The following is a 20,580-nucleotide window of genomic DNA, read 5'->3' as shown; positions in this document are numbered from 1 at the left end:
CACCTTATGAACTGTCCATTCTATGAGTTTGACTATCTTACAAGTTAAGCTAAACCGGATTCCAGCCCATTAGTCCATAGTAGTCCCATAAATAGAACAAGAAATCCTATCACCTTCCTAATTCATTCAAGATCCAGTATCTTAATGAATTAATACCCTTGAATCGATAAAGGCAAGAAGTGGAACTCTCTACCAAGTAGGACTCAGAGTCCTCTAGGATTTTAACCCTTTGGGTTCATTATAAAACACAGGCAACCCTCTCAAATATTCATTCAGAAATAACCTACACAACCTAGCTCTAAAGTTCTTGCTCCGAGAACCACCGCATTATTCCGTAATCTTTCCCGTTGTCAGCCCTTACTAATACCCTCAACCTCGTTACTTGACCGTCAGAGTGTCTGACAAACACTACACACACCGGTGTTTTTAGCCTTTACATTCTCTTCTCTTCTCTGTGCAGGTCCATCAATTCTTCGTGCTCTACTTTCATAAGATCTGTCCCTTCTGAATCAATAGTAGATTTTACCGTCTATAGTTTGGTGCCCACTATGGGACCTTGACAACTATTCAACTCAAACGACCTGTTATTTTTGCTCTTTTCATCTGATTCAACCATCACAACTGGGAACACCAAAACCTCCACTCATGACGTTGAGGCTCAGATTGCGGCTCTCACCACACTGGTGTAAGAGAGCAACGACACAAATACAACGCTCTTGAAACACAAAACACGACCATCTGTGTGGAGAATCAAGCTCTTTAGGATAAGGTAACCCAATTTTACTCTTTAGACTGGTCTTTGAACCAACATGCATCCTCCTCTCGTCTGCCAGTCCCAGGTCACCCTAGATAGCTATTCACCACGCTGGATCATGGAATCCTAACAAAACAATCCAACCTCTATTTGGCTCCAACCACAACTATGCTCCCAATTAAGCCGACCCAAATAGAGACCACTCCATAACCCATAATCCTTTTGGTCGCCAAAGCTCTCACCTAAACAACCCCGTTACAATAGTACCCACTATACACTTACCAAACCTTCACATTTGGTGGCTGGCACATTTCCCCAACCTTTCCCGTTCAGCTCGGCCATACATATTAACACCAATGTGTTTCCTCATCTACAAAACACAAGCTTGTACACCCCCATGGCAACCCCCCTTGAACAAGCTTTAGCCAAGCGGCTATCTGACATGGAAGCAATGATCTAATGCATTCCCAATATGCCTATACCTCTTAAGAAAAGCCAACCCCAAAGCTATGCCAACTCACCCTTCATGGATGTCATAGCCCTCATAGAGATGCCTCTACGACGGGACCACCGACCTTGATGACGACATAACATCCTACAAACAAAGGATGTTTGCCATCGCCATCCTGCATGATCTCCACGAAGCATGCATATGCAAGAGATTCAACTCTAGCCTCATGGAACCAGCCCTCCAATGGTATACCAAATTACCCAACAACTCTATTGACTCCTTTGCTCCACCCACGGATACCTTCGCCAAGCAGTTCGCCAATAGCAAGAGACTTGATAAGCTATCTAGTGACCTTTATAGAGTACATCAACACTATGAAGAAACATTGCAAGACTACATGGGTTGCTTCAACAAGGAAAAAATCTCCATTCCATATTACAATCAGGAGACAACCATTAACGCCTTCAGGAAGAGGCTCCTCCTCGACAGGGAGTTATATAAAGAACTCACCAAGTTCAACTGCTCTACTATGGAAGATGCGTTGGCTCAAGCTTTGGGGTAGAAATAAGGTGGGAAAAGGATGAAGTGAAAGGTGTCAAACACTTTGCCTACGAAGATCGTCGTTCCAAAAGAGTCAAACGACACTAAGAAAACTACCCTGTGGAACCGTACCACCAACCAAGGAGAGCCCTTAACCAAGACAATCAACGCCTAATGGATCACCATCCGGCTCGACACAACGAAAAGACACAAATCCCACCCCACTAGTACAAGATGCCTGACTACAACCTAAAAATTGAACCTGCGAAAGTAGTGACTATAGTGATAGTATGGTGCGCGAAAGCAGTTATAGACCGCTTTCCAGGACTCCATATAGCAGGCGGACCACCCGCGTTAAGGCAAAAGCGTCGACATGCACTCCCCCCCCCACCGAGTTGGGGCCTATCATCACGAGAGATAGGTAAATCTTACTCGATGTGGCCAACTATCGTTTTCACGCTGTTGAGGTTTTTGCAGACAGTCCTTTTAGTCGCTGTGTTGGTTTTCTTGGTATGATTTTGTCCTGAGCTTTAATCTTCTTTTTGTCACCAACATGTGTTAGTCTGTTGACTTACATTCCGAGTTTTCCCATTTGTTACTGGTTGTCCTGGGTCGATCCCGTCGGGATACACCCTAGCTCCATGCTTCTTAAAAAATCACCAGGGACTCTTGGTATAGTATTGAAGGCAATCTGAAGCCTGTGGCCGAGTTCTTCTTGGCAAAGGGTATAGCATGGAAGAAGTTCGGATCTAATTTTGAGATATGCGCCTCTATATATTCTTTTTGACAGAGAACTTGTATCCAAAAGGGAGTTCTTTTTGACCATGGGATATGAAAAATCTGAGCTGGTTTGTTCCCTACATATTTGGTTACAGTTTGGGCAGAGAATAAGGCCAAGATATGTGTGTAAAGGAGTCAGGAGTCAAAATGCCGTTGTCCAAGATGCTATGTGTTCAGACTGTGATTTGAGAAAGTTTTGAAGATGAAAATACTGAAAATGGTCAACCACGACTCCTCGGCAGAGAAAACACACTAAGACAGGTCACCATACCTCTCTTAACTCGACGGTCTCACCACATCACCAAACTGACATTGAGAAACTATCAATTAAGATATTTGATGCAGAATTTCTAGTGGTACAAGTTAATGGACAATTTATCTAATGCCAAAAAAGTCTTAGATTGTATAAAATTGTAAGGTTTGCGAAAGAACCCTGATCCCTTTTTTCTTTGAAATGTAAGGTTTTATACCTAAGCAAAATGGTATAATTTTGTCATTAACTTTTCTATATATAATTTGAAAAACCCTATTTCGCATTCCAAATGTAAGAGGGCTTTCGAGATAAAATCATACTTAGATAGGAATTGGAATGATTTAATAACTTAATTTTTATTTAGAAAAAAAAAAATTATATTGGAGGACTTATACTGTTATACATATTGTTTATTGTTTAGTATAAGTATGAAAGCAATTTTCCTTTCTCTACAGAATGGAAAGGAGGTAATTTACCAAAAAAATACAGAATAATCGCATTTTATTAAAAAAAAAAAAAAATCCTCATTTCATTTTTTTTTTTTTGTAAATCTAATCAACGCAACACATTTTGATGAATATATTTCTAAAAACAAAATTGATTTCATCGTGAAGATATAATCGATGACATATATATAAAATATCCACTTACCCCCTTGTGTTAAAAAGTATATTTTGGTCCATCATCCATTAAAATTGGGGTTAGATGCTTCATTTTTTTGTATTAATATGTCATATCATTTACCAAATCACCAATATGTTTATATTTCATCCCCACACAAGATTACAAAAGACGAGAAATTTGAAAAACTTTTAAAACTTGTAATATTATTGGTTTTTTTTAAACAAATATATAAACATATCACGTGTCACTACACGAATAACTAGATTGAACAATTAAATGATTAATTATATAATCTGGCAATCAGTTTCTTTTGTCCATTCTTATCTTTTCTGTGACAGCATTTTGAAATATAATTAGATAACGACATTTTCCCACCCAAGGTTCGATGAAACGTACTTTTTCACCCATCAAGTTTTAAAATGACACTTTTCATTTTCGTTAGGTTTGTATAATATTTTTCGTTAATATTTGATTAAAAGATAAATATACTCTTAAATATTTTATTTCTTAATTAGTTTTTTTGCTTTATTCGATTATTATAATTTAAGTATAAAGATACATTTTTTTCTTTGTTTATTTAATTATTAGAAATATTGATTTTTATGTTAATTAGTAAAAATGAAAAACATTATAAATAATAGTGATGGATATATGACATTATAAATAAATATTAGATTATAACTTTAAACAATTATATATATCACTACTTTTAGGGGGATTAACTATTTTTCTTTTTTGAATTTTAATATTTGACTTTTTGGCTAATTAAAAATAATAAAAAAATTTATAAAGTAAAATATTTAGGTTATTTTTATATTTTCAGTAAAATATTAACAAAATAACAGAACTCAACATGGTGGAAAAGTGTCATTTTGAAAGTTTGATAGGTGGGAAAGTTTTGTTTCGTCAAGCTTGGGTGGGAACATGTCGTTCCCTATAATTAATGATCTCAAAGCACAATCCATTTTGCCTGGCGTGGGTCATACTGTACCTAAAAATTCAAGTCTATCGTCTCGTGGACCGTGTTATGTTAAAGCTTTCAAAAATTCGTGCCATATCTTTTGTCGATCTGCCAAATCTGAAAGCCCACGTCACTACGTATGTAACGTGTCATGTCATGGGCCTAGCACACGGGCCGGCTTGCATGCTTTATGGGCCGGCCTACAATTTTTTAATATTTAATATTCATAAATTAAAATAACTTTGATTTATTATATAATTATTATAAAAATATTTTATATGTTATATTAATGACATTTTGTATTGTATTAATTAAAAAAATATAATCACTATAAAATATATAAAATAATGAGAATTGAAATATTAATTGAATTTCAACATTTTTTATTACTTATAAGTTATAATTATAATTACATATAAACTTAAAATTAGGATTAAAAATTAATATTAAGGGGGCGTTGTTGAGGTTATATAAGATTACTGAGGTTATGTCATTTTATTACTTGATTATCACATTTGGTTTTTAAGTAATATAAAATTCTGGTAATTTTAATACCAATAGAAGTATTATTAATATATTGGAGGTAATCTGATAACCTCTATTTTCTTAGATATTGTATGATTATCAAGGTAACCTTATTTTTATTACAGTTCTATCATTTATTAATAAATTTTAGAACAATAATACTCTTATTTTAAAATTAATTTACATGAATTTGGCTTTTACTATTTCATCTCAATTAAATTCTTTGGACAAAATACCCTTGAATTCAAAACAAATGCAACCTTCATAACACCACTCCCACCCACCAGCCGCCAACCAAACCACCATCGGCCGCCATCGAAAGTCATCGAAAGAAGCTGGAAATCACCGTGAGTAGCCCACCGTCATTGAGAGGCTCAGATATGGTTGTTTTCGGTGGCCATTTCCGACCAGATCCATGACCTTTATTGACTAGATCTATTCTAGCCGGAATAGATATGGTCGTAACGACTAGATCTATAGTCATTATAGCCATATCTCATTTAGATATGGTCATCAAAGGCCATCGATCTGGCCGAAAAGGCTAGATCCATCGATATGAGCGGAAATGGCCAGAATGATATGGCCTTTCTGGCAAAATCTACTATGATATGGCATTTTTGGCCAGAAACGGCCATATTGGAGCCTCCCAATGTCTCTCGGCTACTCACGATGACTCCATGTGACTTTCGATGATCGACTGTGTTGGCAGCGTAGGTGGTGGTGGGGGTGGTGATGTTTGTTATAAATTAAAGTTTATATAGCAGGGTTGTTTTAGCTAAATTTGAAATGTTGGGGGTTCAGTATTATATTAAAAAAAATTTAAAAATATAATATGAATAATATATTAAAAAACAATTTAGTAATTTAAATAACATCCTAACCATATTCATTCTAACCAAACTATTACATATAACAACCTATTAATTTATTCAACTAACAAACACATTTTTCTAAAGATTTCCAGTAATCTTAAGGTAATATAACTTTCTGTTAATCCAACATTCGAAACCGAAGCAACTAACAATTATATCTCCATTAGAAATACAAGTATACAAATACAATACAACATATCAACTTGATTCTAGTTTACAATATTCAAAGTGAATAATTGATTAAAAAAAATATCATATATCTTCATTTCATTAATTTCTTTGAATATTGTAAACTAAAATCAAAGTTGAGATATTGTATTGTATTTGTATACTTATATTTCTAATAAAGATGTAAGTTAATTTAATTCTTAATCCTAATTTTTTAAGTTTGTATTTGTAATTTATAATTGTAAGTAATAAAAGTATTGAAATTCAATAATAATTTAATGTCTCATTCTTTTATTATATTTCATGGTGATATATATATTTTTTTAATTAATACAAAACAAATGAGAGAGAAGAGAATGAAGATTGAAATTGGATGTGAAAAAACAAGAGAAATAATGGGGTATTTATAGAAAAATAAAAAAAAATTTAAAAGTGTGAAATAGTCATACCCCCCATTGCAGGGGGTGATCGAGCATCTAGTAGTTTTTTTTTAATTTTTTTAGAGGTCGTGCCTGCCTAGAGGTGGCATGGCCATGTGGCACGTGGGTACGCATAGCCCACAATTTTTTTGCACGACATCACAATTTTGTGCAGCCAGCCTGCCTTGGGTTGTGCCATTGGCTTAGAGATTTAGCATGTGGGCCGGCAGCACGACCCACGAAAATTAAAAAAAATTTTTTTTTAATGTTTTGAGTAAAGCCTATGTCGGCCATGAGGCACACAACGTCCATCAGCACCATGGGCCATGTGGGCCTTCAGTTTTAGTTGTCTGGCACGGCATAACACGGTCGATCGTAAATTTTTTTTTAATACGCGATCCACAGCACACCTCTAACAGTGTCGTCCCTTGCCCTTTTCAAAGCCCAAGACACGGCCACAGGATTATGTGCCTTGTCGGGGACTGGTGTCATGCTTTTTTAAGGTGGGCTGTGTTGGCACGCCAGCTCTACTCCCATACAGCCGCCACGTTGTTGGTTATGAAAACTTTTTGTAAAAGATTAGCCTAGTCAAAGGCAAGTCAGACCCTTTTCAAAGGCATGGATTTTTGCAATACCAAAGATTATTCCTAAAATATAGAAAGAATTAAAATATAAAATTTTAACCGTTAATAGATTTCAGTATAATTTTCTCAGTATACGCCTTATTCTCCAAGTCAACAGAATTGGCTATAATAATAATATATATACACGACAGAGCCAAGACTAAAACATTATTCTACATATATAAACTCTTTGTGCAAATAACTCATGCAAACCCCGTATACTCATTATAGATTTGATGATTTAATATTAAATATAATAAAATAAAAACTAAAGGGTATGAATGACAGCATGCCTGGTAACCACAAGAATCCATAAGGATTAGTTTGTGTATGAGTTTGAACTCTAGACGTAGTATCACTTCAACAGCCAGAGGATTGAATGTTTTTGTAATCCAAAGATTTAAAAATTTAAAGATCTAGAAAGTTATTAGATGCAAAAAGACTCAAACGGATTATGGTCCTCTGCGCTTTAATTATGTAATGACGTGTGTATTTCACTAATTAACGTTCAGATTTCTTCTCTATTATATTCATTATAACACCACACGCAATAGTAAGAAACCAAAAAGCTGGCAATGACTAAAGCCCATAGAAAAAAATACAGTAGACCTGACCTGACGAGGCATAGTATGACCTCAATTTACTCTTATTAATTAGTCAACACATAGAAATACAAACCAACAAATGCAAGAACACGATTATAAATTCAAGCTCCACAATGTGTATTTTTCCCACTTGGTCTTCATTTTCAGGTCATATTCCCACCATTCTTATCAACGTCTTCAAAGTTAAGAATTAAAGCTACCTGAATTAAAATATCAACCAACACAGCTTCATGTTGCCCTTGATTCTTGCCATTGTAATCTCTCTTTATATAAACAATCCAATTGTCCACTCAAAGCATTATAATCTTACAAGTTTTCTACGAGTCTTTATTTCATTTTTTTTCACGTATAAGGTCTGCTGATATTTTGTTTTTTTGTTATGTTAGAGAGTGAGGTCTCTGGTGGCAAAAGAAGCCATCAAGTCAGCAATGCTAACAGTAAGAAGCTATTTCTTCTACAAAAACAAGCTCTCAGTCAGAAAATGATCTATGCCATCACTCTGAATCGGTCAGGATTCCAGAGATGGGCGTGCCAATAAGCGACTCTTCGGAGAAGAACTGTCCTGGCTGCGCTCTCAGATTATTGGAGGCGATGTAGAATTCGATTCCCTTTCGGAAAACGTAGGCTCACCTGCAGATCACACTGCCTCCGGCCGGTGCCTTCACTATATCGAAGATCATATCTCGACAATGTTCTTCCCTTCTATGGTAAGTTAAATATTTCAATAAGCATATATTTATTAGTCGTCTCTCCTGCTACGTCCATATTTTAAGTCATCATCGCATACAAAAAATATAAATCTGTTCAATTGTCGTATTGAAAACTATCTCTTATAACTTATCGAAGTTTACAAAAACACTGTCAACGTCGTATTTGAGAATTCTCATATATTAAGTAGTTTCACGCCCTAATACGATGATGTTGTGAATCTGTTACCTGCCAGCTTCAAAATGTCAAAAAACAAGCTTTAATAGCGCAATCACCGTAAAAATTTCTCTTCTTCACAATTTTACGTAAATTCTCTTGTGTGTATAGGTAACACCCACACGGCGACAGTTCTGTGGGCGACGCCGACGACGAAAATGCTGCATGAAGCGCCCTATACATCAAACGATGATAGGCGGGGAGATGCTGTAGGTCGAGTACGTGGGCGATGATGCAAATATTTTGGATCGGCAAGCTGCATTAGAGGCTTCAAGAGGTTAGGGGATTGCAGTGCACCAACATATGAGAGAAAGGCTCAAAAATGTCTAAGCACTGAAGAAAGATGGGTGGTTCTTGTTGGGCCTTAGAACACCACTAAATATCCTTATGGCGACAGAGTTTGGCTGAAGTAATAGAGATGGTCTTGACGATACTGGCTAATAAATATTGAAGAGCTGAGACTGCAGCTTGAGTTGTATAAGGATTCCGGCCGCCAATTTTGGGTTCTTTCTCTGCTTGCAGTAATGTCACTGGAATTTATTCTGATACAAGATCGATTTCTAGACTTGTTCATCAACACGGCGGGTTTGCATGCTTTGATTTTGCTGCGAGGTAAGGTGTCATGAGATCTTTAAAAATTCAAAAAATTTGAATCGAAGAAGATCTTAATTTCAATATATATCAATGATATGCAGTGGTCCTTATGTGGAGATTGACATGAGGTCGGGGAGATTGATGGCATGATGCTGTGTTCTTGAGTCCACACAAGGTTTCTGGCGGTCCGGGATCGCGCATTCTTCTGATGAGCAAGGCTCTTTACCGGCTTGATCTTCTCCTCCATCAACCTGTGGAGGTGGAACTGTTGAGTATGTCAATGGTTCAATGAGGCAGTAATACCTCTTATGTTTTGCTTTTCTAATGCTCTACATTAACTTAAACTACATCTGGAAATAAGGCCTGTCTCGACGAGAATTGAAATCAAAAATAAAAAACTTGTGCGTCGAGACAGACCTCCGTTGCGGGAGAGGGTATTATTGTCGGAGACAATGTGTCCTGACTGCTGAAGCCAGCCCACGCGTTGGTGTACAAATCTTTGCTCTGACGCGAGCTTACACCGGCCTTGAGCTTGACCCATGCCCCGGTGCATCAGGGTCTGATCATTTTATCGCCTACATGCAATCGTGTGGGCATAGTGTAAGAACTCCGACGGTAGTTCTCGACGTCGGAGTATTCACGTTTCTAGTAGTATTACTAAAACATTTCATGATCAATTTTTGTAGGACACATTATTTGGATGAAATAGAAGAGCGAGAAAACGGTGGAACTCCTCAAATAATTCAAACCATCAGAGCTGCATTGGCTTTTGGGTGAAAGAATACGTTGGCTATGAAGTGATCGAAAAGCAAGAAGATATCTACATCGAAAGAGCTTAGAGAGGCTTCTCCAAACCGAAACATTGAGGTTTTAGGAAACATTACCAACAAGAGACGGCTATACTATCGTTCCTCATATTCCACTACAAATTCCCCTCGGAAACGTCAAAGATGAGGGGAAAGCCTCTCAATGGAGCCTTTGTAACACACTCAATGACTTGTTCGGCATCCAAGCTCGCGGAGGCTGCGCCTGTGCCGCACCCTACGGTCACAGCCTGCTTAATTTCGATGACACTCGATCGCTTAAAATTCGTTCTGCCATACAAAGGTAAATTATAACTTGTTCATACAATAATTTGTGATTTAAAAATAATTTTCAAAACTAAAATATAATTCAAAATTTTGAGTTGCATCTTAATATGTTTTATATACCGTTAAAATTTTAGGATTGGATTGAAAAACTGTTTTCGAAAAACATTTTGACTCACTTCTACCAAATACATTATATAAGATTGTTTTTATCCCTTGTTTTTTTTTTTTTTTTTTTTTTTTTTAAATTGTCTTACTTCTATACTAAACAGGCCCTAAATTTTTCAAAAATTTTCATTAAACTAGTTCGGTTAATGATTAAATTCAACTCACTGTAGGGCTATACCGCAGTCAAACCGGGATGGACGAGAATTAGCTTCCCGTACTATATGTTGAACGAGGAATTCGAGTATTCTTGCTGCAATTGGAGTTTTGGCGATTTATGGCCAGAGATTTCTGAGCTTGTACCATTTCAATATAAGAACAGGAAGCTGGTGCTTTAGAAATCCCTAAAGAACTTCATCAGTAGGGGAGCACATCAAAATATTAATTTGAAGCCGCTTCAGGATAATTCCATTCAGGAAATATAAGTTTGGATAAAGGGTACAATAATAATAAAGCTGATGCACAACATTTGGGAAGATTTTCAGTATACTTCTTATTTGGAGAATGCTAGACAGTTGCCAGTCTTCTTCCCAAGTTTCCTCCTGAAGAAGTCTGCCGGAAGAGATTGATCCAGTATCTTGCACTTCAGGATCTAGGTTAAGTTTTCTTTTTATTTTATGTTCTAAATCAATTACATAAATGTTGTAAGATTGTTAATTCAATGATTATATAGAAAAAGTCGTATCTTTTTGATTTTATCTTAATTAATGTTGTAAGAGTTTTGATTAAATTTCATAAAATTTTTCAATTATATTCGTTTATTTAAATTTCTTGTTGAAATTTACTAAATTTGAGAAGACGCTAAAAATAATTGATGATGGATATAGAAGCTATATTTAGGGGCAAAGTATGTTTAATGATTAAGGATAAAAAGATAAAATGATAATAAAATTGCATTAAGTATATTAAGTTGAAGATCAAAGGTAAAGTTTAATCAATAAGGGGGTGAGGGTAAAAAATATGAAATTAAAGGATAAAACTATGTATCTTTAAAAAAAATCTAAAAATTTTGTTGGCAATAGGGTATCACTTTTTCTTTATACCGGGGGTGTCGGGTTAGTTTACGCGCATCTCTATTAATGTCTTAGGACTCTAAAACTGTGACCGAGTAAAAGCCAATGGCTACTCCTATTAGTGTCTGGGGGACTCTGAACTTAAGAACTAATGAAATCTCATTGCTTTTATACATTAGGTCACCCAAATGTGGTTCTTGACTTTCTCTTAGGTAGTATATTATTCACATTTTTTAGTGAATTATCATGTTTTTAGCATTAAAAATCAGCACATATTAACTATTCTCCACCTTTTTATATGTGGTTTAATAATTAAATAGAAGTTTAAAGATGTTTAATTAAATCGTCTTGTTACTTAGTGACACTCCATTATCATTTAATATTTATCATCAATTAAATCTGTGGGAAAAAATTACTTAGACACTTTAGTTGTTTTTGCTCATAGTTTATATAGTTACTTGTAATGAACTAATTCTAATTGTCAAATTAAGCAACTTTAGATGTTTACTTGTCTCACAGAAAAAAAAAAAAAAAAAAAAAAAATATTGACTTAATACGTTGAGAAATTACGTTTGTATTTAAAATAGACCTGTTATCTACTAATTCCCCCAAGGTTTCAGAAAATCCAAACTACCACCAACTATTACAATAATCCTCAATACCCCCCTTTAGATTTGCAATATACCCACTTCAAACCCTATGTTCATTGAACCTCTACAAGTAATATACACACTTAAAACCCGAGTACATTGAACACTCTACAAGCTTAAAGGATTAGATAAGTTACAAAGTGATAGGTGACTTAAGATTTGAATCCAAGAACTCAATAAAAAGAGTAAACTTCTTTGAGATTGACCAACCCCTTGAGGTACTAAATTTAGAGATATATAACTACTTTGACAAGAAGAAAGGAGAAGTTATTTTCTCTCATTGTGTTTCTGAATTTTTTCAATTCTCGACCCAAACCGACTCAGTCATTAATCTAAAGAACTGAAGTACATGGCTGATACTGTTCGTTCTACACTTAAAATAGTCCGAGTATTATCTTGTGGTCACTTGAATTTCAATTCTATCTAACGAATATCTACTCTGGTTATACCGCGTAAGTGTGCATCATCATAGATCTTCTGCTCAGCTGTTTCAATAGTCATCGTGATGCAAGTGTTCCCAGCTGTTGACTTTCATTCTTAAGAAAGTCTTTGACAATCACACTATCAGTTGACACGATGTACTGTAGAAGATTTATTGGTATGTTCATACACGCCTTACGCTGCTCCTCGATACATACATTAAAGTGAGACCGATTCAGTAGCATGGTAGGCAATAAATGAGGATTCTATGAATACTCTGCTGTACTGGCATAAAGTTCTTCCATAAATGCTCTGCAGCTAACCTCTTTTTCAGGATTTTAGAACAATCTCGCTTCCTCAAGTAGTTTTAGTTTTAAATGTCATTTTGTGATTATATACATACCTTTTATAATAAATTTAGGATCTCTGCAATATTTGGACACGTACGTACATAAAATGACATTTGATCACAATTTAAGTAGATAAGTTTAATCATTAATTGTATCACTTGACAAATTCAATCTTGTTATACATTGATTGTTGCTTAGGTTGAAGGGCTTCAAGTTGTGAATCCATTTAACGAATACAATTAATTACATAATGAAGTGTGTAATATTTATACACGATTATTCGTTTAATCTGTTTGGAACCAAACGTATTGGGCTGACGAGGCCCATTACGAAACAAATACGTTATGGTCAGGCCTCAGCCAATCGGTGTGGACCCCTTAGATTCACATTATGAACTGTCCATTCTACTGAGTTGACTATCTTACAAGTTAAGCTAAACACGGGACTTCCAGGCCATTAGTCCATAGTATAGTCGTATCCTAAATAGGAACAAGAACTCCTACACATTCTAATTTTCATCAAGATCCAGGATATATCGGAAATGAAGCTCCTTTGAATCGATAAAGGCAAGAAGGGAACAGTCTATACAAAGTGGACTCAGAGTCCTCCTTAGATTTTAACCCTGAGGTTCATTATGAATACACCAAGGCAAACCCTTCAAATATTCATCAGAAATAACTAAGCACCTAGCTTCAAACGTTCTTGCTTTTCCGAGATATTTCCAAGTCCGACCTATTTATCTAATTCGGCGTCGTGCCGTTCTGTCAGCCCTTCATCCAAATACACTAAATCGTTCGACTTGACCGTCCAGAGTGTCTGACAAACACTAAACCGGTGTTTAGTTAGCCTTTAAATTTCTTCTCTTCTCTGTGCAGGTCAATCAAAGTCTCGGGGCTCGACGAGAAACTGGGAAAGAGTGAAGTGAAGGGCTTCGCAGCTGAAGATTAGACTCCATATTGCTCAATGCTGGTAAGATCTGCATTCTTTATTTTCATTTTCAATTATTATTATTTTTTTAAATTAAAATATAAATATATATGCAAATTGACTTGAATTTGAGTTGAGCTAAATATTTTCAGTTCCCTTTCGTTAACTTTATTTGCTACTGCTATCTTGTATCTGGGCTTGTTTTTTCTGTAAATTTCATGGACATTCCTTTGATCAAAATGAGTTATTTATGTTTTTCCTCTTGAATGTTAACTGGGAAGGAAAATTTTATATTGGTTCGTGTTTTTTCAAAAGTTTATTTCTGACTTAAGAATGTAAAGATTGACTGTTTAATGGGTTTGAACAGTGATACTACTATTTAGCAATGTGAGAATTGATAATGGTAGCGTTTATGAGCAATGCAATGGATGTTACTGAAATGAAATTTGTGTAAAAATTTATTTGTTCTTGTACAAATTTGATGATTTTGCACATTCTAAAGTCGATTAATTCAGGTTACAGCGTGATGATTTGTGTCGCTGGTGAATCTATTCTTGTTGATAGATATGTTTGAGTGGTGGGAATATTGGTTGATGTTATTAAATATGGTTGATTATTTCCCCCAGTTTCTATGAAATAAAGGATGCTCATTGAATGAATCTTAATTTATACAACTCCAGATATTCAATAATATTTGTACGTTCTGTTTTCAATGAAACAGAGTAACTGGACTCTCATTGAAGGAGTCAATATAAGTTGTATTTGTACACTGGTCTTGTATTGATAAAAGTTTCTGTTTACCTTCCTGAAGATGGAAATGAAAGCCCTTTGTGCAAGCCGCTTGTCTGATTTTTCATCTCTCTTTAGAGGAACTCTTTGCATCACGGGGTAGAGTTTCTTTTCCTTTAATTTTCGTTTCTGTCTTCAGTTTTGAAAATTATTGTTACAGAAAAGCAGAAATCTTTGTTCCTGTTGTTCTTTTGTTTATATGTTTTTGGGGTGAATGATAACGTGGGTGCTACTATGTTAAATTATATTCCAACTCAGTTGCATTTATTTATCTAGAGAAAAAGAAAGGGAAAAGGGAACTCAATACAATCTTAGGATTGGTAATGTTAAATTAAACCACAAAGAAGCTTCATTTAACCTCTTGCTTAAGTTATTTGGTCAAGAAGGAAATTGCTTATTCTGTGCTATTATATGGTGAAATCACCCTTTTTTTCTTTAATACCGATATTTCTTCTGTTTTATTTTTCTTAGCTTGAGCATTGACGTCCTTTAATACTTCTGTAGGACTCGACTTTCTTTTCCTGAGAAACTCATCTTTTGCCAAGCAAAGCTTGGTAAGCATGCCGTTCTTCTAGTACTATAACATTCATATAGAAGCTAAACGTATCCATATTTACATGTTCTTGTACCCTTTTTAGTATTAACACCATGTTGTGATATAAAAGCAACTTTTTCTTCTGGAAATGGATCGTTCAACTCCATAGTAGTGCCTCCAACCCTGTTAGCAGCTGAAAAAGAAGAAGCCAAATCTGTGTTATCCTTGTTCTTGAAGAAACAAGGTCTGAGCAAGGTAGTTGCTGCAAAAACCATCACTAAATCAGATCTTCTCATCGATCACCTTGTCTCAAGGCTTCATTCTGTTCATAAATCTCGGTATCTTGTAGGTTCGATTGCAATATGTACTGGTTATTTTTGGCTACTGTTTTCTAAGTGCTTTTGTTTCAAATTCTTATTTTTCCCACTAATCAAAATTTGCTTGCCATACAGGAAGAGAGCTCACAACTCTTGAGATCAGGGACACTCTTATTCCTTATATTGATTCTCTTCTTGTAGAGCATGGAAATGTCGTAAATTTAGTGGAGAACTTTCCTAATACACCTGTCAAAGACAAGTCAGCTGCGTCAGTCTCTCAACACCTTTCCACCCCCGACTCCAAGAAGCCGAAAGGGGTCTCTAATGCACCTGTTAAAGAAAAGGCAGCTGCGTCAGTTTCTCAATCCTTTTCTGCTCCCCTTGACTCCAAGAAGCCAAAGGTGGTCAGTAATGGACCTAGTGAAAAAACGCCAGCCACATCAGTTTCTCAATCTGGTTCTGCTCTTGACTCTAAGAAGCCAAAATCTGTCTCTCGAATGATTGAGATTGGCACAGTTGGAGATTTACGCCCTCAATTCCTCTACCTCTTAGAGCTTGGCATGGATCTTGAACAGATCAAGGTAATTACACGCAGATGTCCTGATTTTGGCTACTGCAGCTTGGAGGGGAAAATCAAACCACTAGTTGAGTTTCTTCTTGATCTTGGGGTACCTAAATCAGACATTCCTAAAATCCTCATCCAAAGGCCTTCATTGTGCTCAGTTAGTCTATCTGAAAATCTAATACCCACAATGATGTTCTTAGAAGATTTGGGTGTGGACAAGGACCAGTGGGCAAAAGTTATATACCGCTTCCCTGGACTCCTCACTCATAGCAGGCAGAAGTTTCAGGCAATCGTTGATTTCCTGTACGAGTTAGGCCTATCATCTGAGAGTATAGGTAAAATCTTGACTCGATGGCCAAAGATTGTCGGTTATAGCGTGGAGGAGAATCTACGACCAACAGTTGAGTACTTCCGTTCATTAGGGGTTGACGTCTCCATTCTTCTCCGAAAATCACCACTGACTCTTGGTCATAGTATTGAAGGCAATCTGAAGCCTGTGACCGATTTCTTCTTGGCAAAGGGGTATAGCGTGGAAGAAATTCGGACCATGATTTCGAGATATGCAGCTCTATATACTTGTAGCTTGACAGAGAATTTGATACCAAAATGGGAGTTCTTTTTGACCATGGGATATGAAAAATCTGAGCTGGTTAAGTTCCCTCAATATTTTAGTTACAGTTTGGAGCAGAGAATAAGGCCAAGATATGTGCTTGTAAAGGAGTCAGGAGTGAAAATGCTGCCCACTCAAATGCTCTCTCTGTCAGGTTGTGACTTTGAGAAAGTTTTGAAGATGAAAATACTGAAAATGGTAACCACCACATGACCCCTCATCACGAGAAAAACTTACATAAGACAGTCTCACCATATCATCTCTTAGACTCGACGGTCTCACCACATCACCAAACTGACATATGAGAAACTATCAAATTAAGATATTTGACGCGGAACATTTCAGTGGTACGATTGTGAATGGAAAATTTATCTAATACCAAAAGACTCTTAGAATGTATAAAATTGTAAGGGTTTGCGGGAGAATTCTTTTTTCTTGTTTCTTTCAAATGTAAGGGTTTACTGTCGGATAACATTATCCTATTGATGGTTGTCCAATTTATAACCCAACTAGATGGAAAGCCTATGCGTTATGCCGATATGTTTATTATATATTTTTTACATTATTATTGGTTTTTTTTATTTTAAATATATATTTTTTGTATTTCAGTTCATTTTATATTGAATTGATAATTAGAAAGTCAATAAATAAATATCCACAAGTTTAACTCAGTTTATATCATCATGGTTCTTTTCAAATATGTCACTATTTGACATTTGAAACCAAAGTTTAAAACTTATTGATAAGCCAAAAAATTTGTAAGATAACTCATTGGTTATTATTGGTAAGTTTATAAATCAATCAGAGAAAGGGAAACCTTGCTAAAAAATGTAAACTTTTAAGCAAGACACTTGCAGAGCCAAAGTAAAAAACTTATTTTAGTTGTTGAAAAGGGAAAATGAATTATTATTATTTTAGGAAAAAAAAAATTAAGAATGTTGAGAAGAGAATTCAAATAGAAAGCAACAATAACTCTAGTAGTATAATCTGAAGGCAACTTAATTGAAGCATTGAAGAAGCTATGAAGATAAAGGTCATATGACACAAATCCATTCGCTGCAATTAGAATTGACCACCACTTATAGCAAAAAAAAAAAAAAAAAAAACATTTAATGATAGCATCCTAAAGAAAGACGATAATTGTAAAACCCACAAAACCCACAAATCAAACAACCAAATCAATACAAAAATCAACAAAAAGAGATAAAACAAATACAATTAAAATTACATATCAATATTTGTTTTCCTTTGTCATCACTAAAATTGAATTGGTTTTATGTTTGTGATAATAAAATAAATGGTTTGGTAGCAGGTCTATAGTTATCCTAATTCACTGTATAATATATCAAATTAAAGTTCTATCTTTCTAGTTTTCAAAGATTCAAACCGCTCATCAATTGAATTTTTATGGAGTAAGTTATGCAATTTACTATTGACTGTTCAGTGTAAATGAGAAACAGGGGAAACCGAAATGTGTCTGATGATAAAAAGAATGGTTCGGCAGTGGGGCCACAGTTATCCAAATTAAGTGTATAATATATCAAATTAAAGTCCTATCTGTCTAGTTTCTAAAGATTCAGACCTCTCATCAATTGGAATTTTATTGAGCAAGTTGTAGTTAATTTACTACTTATTATTCAGTGGAAACCGAAATGTGTGATATGATAAAATGAATAGTTCAGAAGTGAGGATATAGTTATCCAAATTAAGCATATAATATGTTAAATTAAATCTCTGTCTATCTAGTTTCTAAAGGTTCAAACCTCTCATCAATTGGATTTTTATTGAGCAAGTTATGGTCAATTTACTACTAATTATTCATTGGAAACCGAAATGTCAATTGGATTTTTATTGAGCAAGTTATGGTCAATTTACTATTGATTGTTTATTGGAAACCGAAATATGTGTGATGATAAAAGGAATGGTTTGACAGTGAGGCTACAATTGTCCAAATTAAGCATATAATATGTTAAATTAAATCCTTGTTTGTCTAGTTTCTAAAGGTTCAAACCGCTCATCAATTGAATTTATATTGAGCAAGTTATAGTCAATTTACTATTAATTGTTTCAGTAAAAACCAAAATGTGTGTGATGATAAAAGGAATGATTTGGCTACAGTTATCCAAATTAAGCGTATAATATATCAAATTAAAGCTCTGTCTATCTAGTTTCCAAATATTTTAACGTCTCATGAATTTGATTTTTATTAAGCAAGTTATGGTCAATTTACTATTGATTGTTCTGTGAAAATCGAAATGTGTGTGATGATCAAATGAATGGTTTACTAAAGCTACATGGTTCGGCATCAAATATCAGTTAATATTTGTTAAATAAATGAAATTAGTTATATTCATCAACAACCTCTTTTCATGATATATATATGTAACATAAAAAAATATCAACAAAAAGAGATAGAATAATTACAATTAAAACTATATATCAATATTTGTTTTCATTTAAGGATAATAATAATAGCTCGACATATTACAAATGGTTTACTAAAACTACATGATTTGGCAATAAACATCAGATGATATTTGTAATACAAATAAAATTGGTTATATTCAACAACAACCTTTTTTCATGATATATGTATGTAACATTAAAAAATATCAACAAAAAGAGATAGAACAAATACAATTAAAACTACATATCAATATCTATTTTCCTTTGTTATCACTAAAATTGAATTGGTTTTATGTGTATAATAATAAAATAAATAGTTCGGCAGCAAGTCTATAGTTATCCAAATTCATCATATAATATATCAAATTAAAGCTCCATCTTTCTAGTTTACAAAGATTCAAACTGCTCATCAATTGGATTTTTATGGAGTAAGTTATGGCTAATTTACTACTGATTGTTCAGTGGAAACGAGAAACAAGGGAAACCAAAATGTGTGTGATGATAAAAAAAATGGTTTGGAAGTAGGACTACAATTATCCAAATTAAGTGTACAATATATCAAATTAAATCTCTGTCTGTCTAGTTTCTAGAGATTCAAATCTCTCATCAATTGAAGTTTTACTGAGCAAGTTATGATCAATTTACTACTTACTATTCAGTAGAAACTAAAATGTGTGTGATGATACAAGAAATGGTTAAGAAATGGGGCTACAGTTTCCAAATTAAGTGTATAGTATATCAAATTAAATCTTTGTCTATCTAGTTTCTAAGGGTTCAAACCTCTCATCAATAGGAGTTTTATTATGCAAGTTATAGTCAATTTACTATTGATTGTTCAGTCGAAACTGAAATGTGTGCGATGATAAAAATAATGTTTTAGTAGTGGGTCTATAGTTATCCAAATTAAGCATATAATATATCAAATTAAATCCCTGTCTATCTAGTTTTTAAAAATTCAAACCTCTGATCAATTAGATTTTTATTGAGCAAGTTATGGTCAATTTACTACTGATTATTCAGTAGAAACCAAAATTTATGTGATGATAAAAGCAATGGTTCGGCAGTGGGGCTACAGTTATCCAAATTAAGCGTATAATATATCAAATTAAAGCCCTGTCTGTCTAGTTTCTAAGGGTTCAAACCTATCATCAATTGGATTCTTATTAAGTAAGTTATGGTCAATTTACTACTAACTGTTTAGTGGAAACTAAAATGCGTGTGATGATAAAATGAATGGTTTATTAAAGCTACATGGTTTGGCATCAAACATCAGTTGATATTTGTTAAACAAATAAAATTAGTTATATTTAGCAACAACCTCTTTTCATGATTTATGTATGTAACATAAAAAAATATCAACAAAAAGAGATAGAACAATTACAATTAAAACTATATATCAATATTTGTTTTCTTTTCTCATCACTAAAATTGAATTTGTTTTTATGGCAAAAATCCTCGCTTGTTCATCTTGAAATTGTCGAATGATACCAATCCTCGTAGGTCATCATCATTTGATTTTCCTGAAACAGATGAAAATGAAGATTGAAATGATGTGCAGAGAAATCAAACAGGACTATGGGGGTGTTTGTCTAAGCTTATAAGCTGGTCAAACTAGCTTATAAGCTCTAAAATTAAGCTGACCCGTTTGTTTA

The 20,580-nt window shown here is 34.5% G+C and overlaps 1 protein-coding gene across 5 annotated transcripts in view; it reads left to right on the top strand.

Annotated features, from left to right (window-relative positions):
* Positions 1 to 17,056, top strand: part of LOC116143003 (transcription termination factor MTERF5, chloroplastic-like) — a 30,407-nt gene extending 13,351 nt beyond the window's left edge. Inside the window, exons 1-5 of one of the 5 annotated variants that reach the window (XM_031428436.1) lie at positions 13,680 to 13,748; positions 14,518 to 14,594; positions 15,000 to 15,049; positions 15,164 to 15,379; positions 15,483 to 17,056. In XM_031428436.1, coding sequence (XP_031284296.1) covers positions 13,743 to 13,748; positions 14,518 to 14,594; positions 15,000 to 15,049; positions 15,164 to 15,379; positions 15,483 to 16,735 — 1,602 coding nt within the window. In that variant the 5' untranslated portion in view covers positions 13,680 to 13,742 and the 3' untranslated portion in view covers positions 16,736 to 17,056. Of the gene's footprint in view, positions 1 to 13,679; positions 13,749 to 14,517; positions 14,595 to 14,999; positions 15,050 to 15,133; positions 15,380 to 15,482 lie in introns of those variants that run through there. The other 4 variants (XM_031428429.1, XM_031428422.1, XM_031428440.1 and 1 more) reach the window with 4 other exon arrangements.
* The last annotated feature ends 3,524 nt before the right edge of the window (positions 17,057 to 20,580 follow it).

This window comes from Pistacia vera, unplaced genomic scaffold (genome assembly GCF_008641045.1).
Source record: "Pistacia vera cultivar Batoury unplaced genomic scaffold, PisVer_v2 Contig1132, whole genome shotgun sequence".
Taxonomy (NCBI): domain Eukaryota; kingdom Viridiplantae; phylum Streptophyta; class Magnoliopsida; order Sapindales; family Anacardiaceae; genus Pistacia; species Pistacia vera.
Note: the sequence above shows the minus strand (reverse complement) of the source record. Positions and strands in the feature narration are given on the sequence as shown.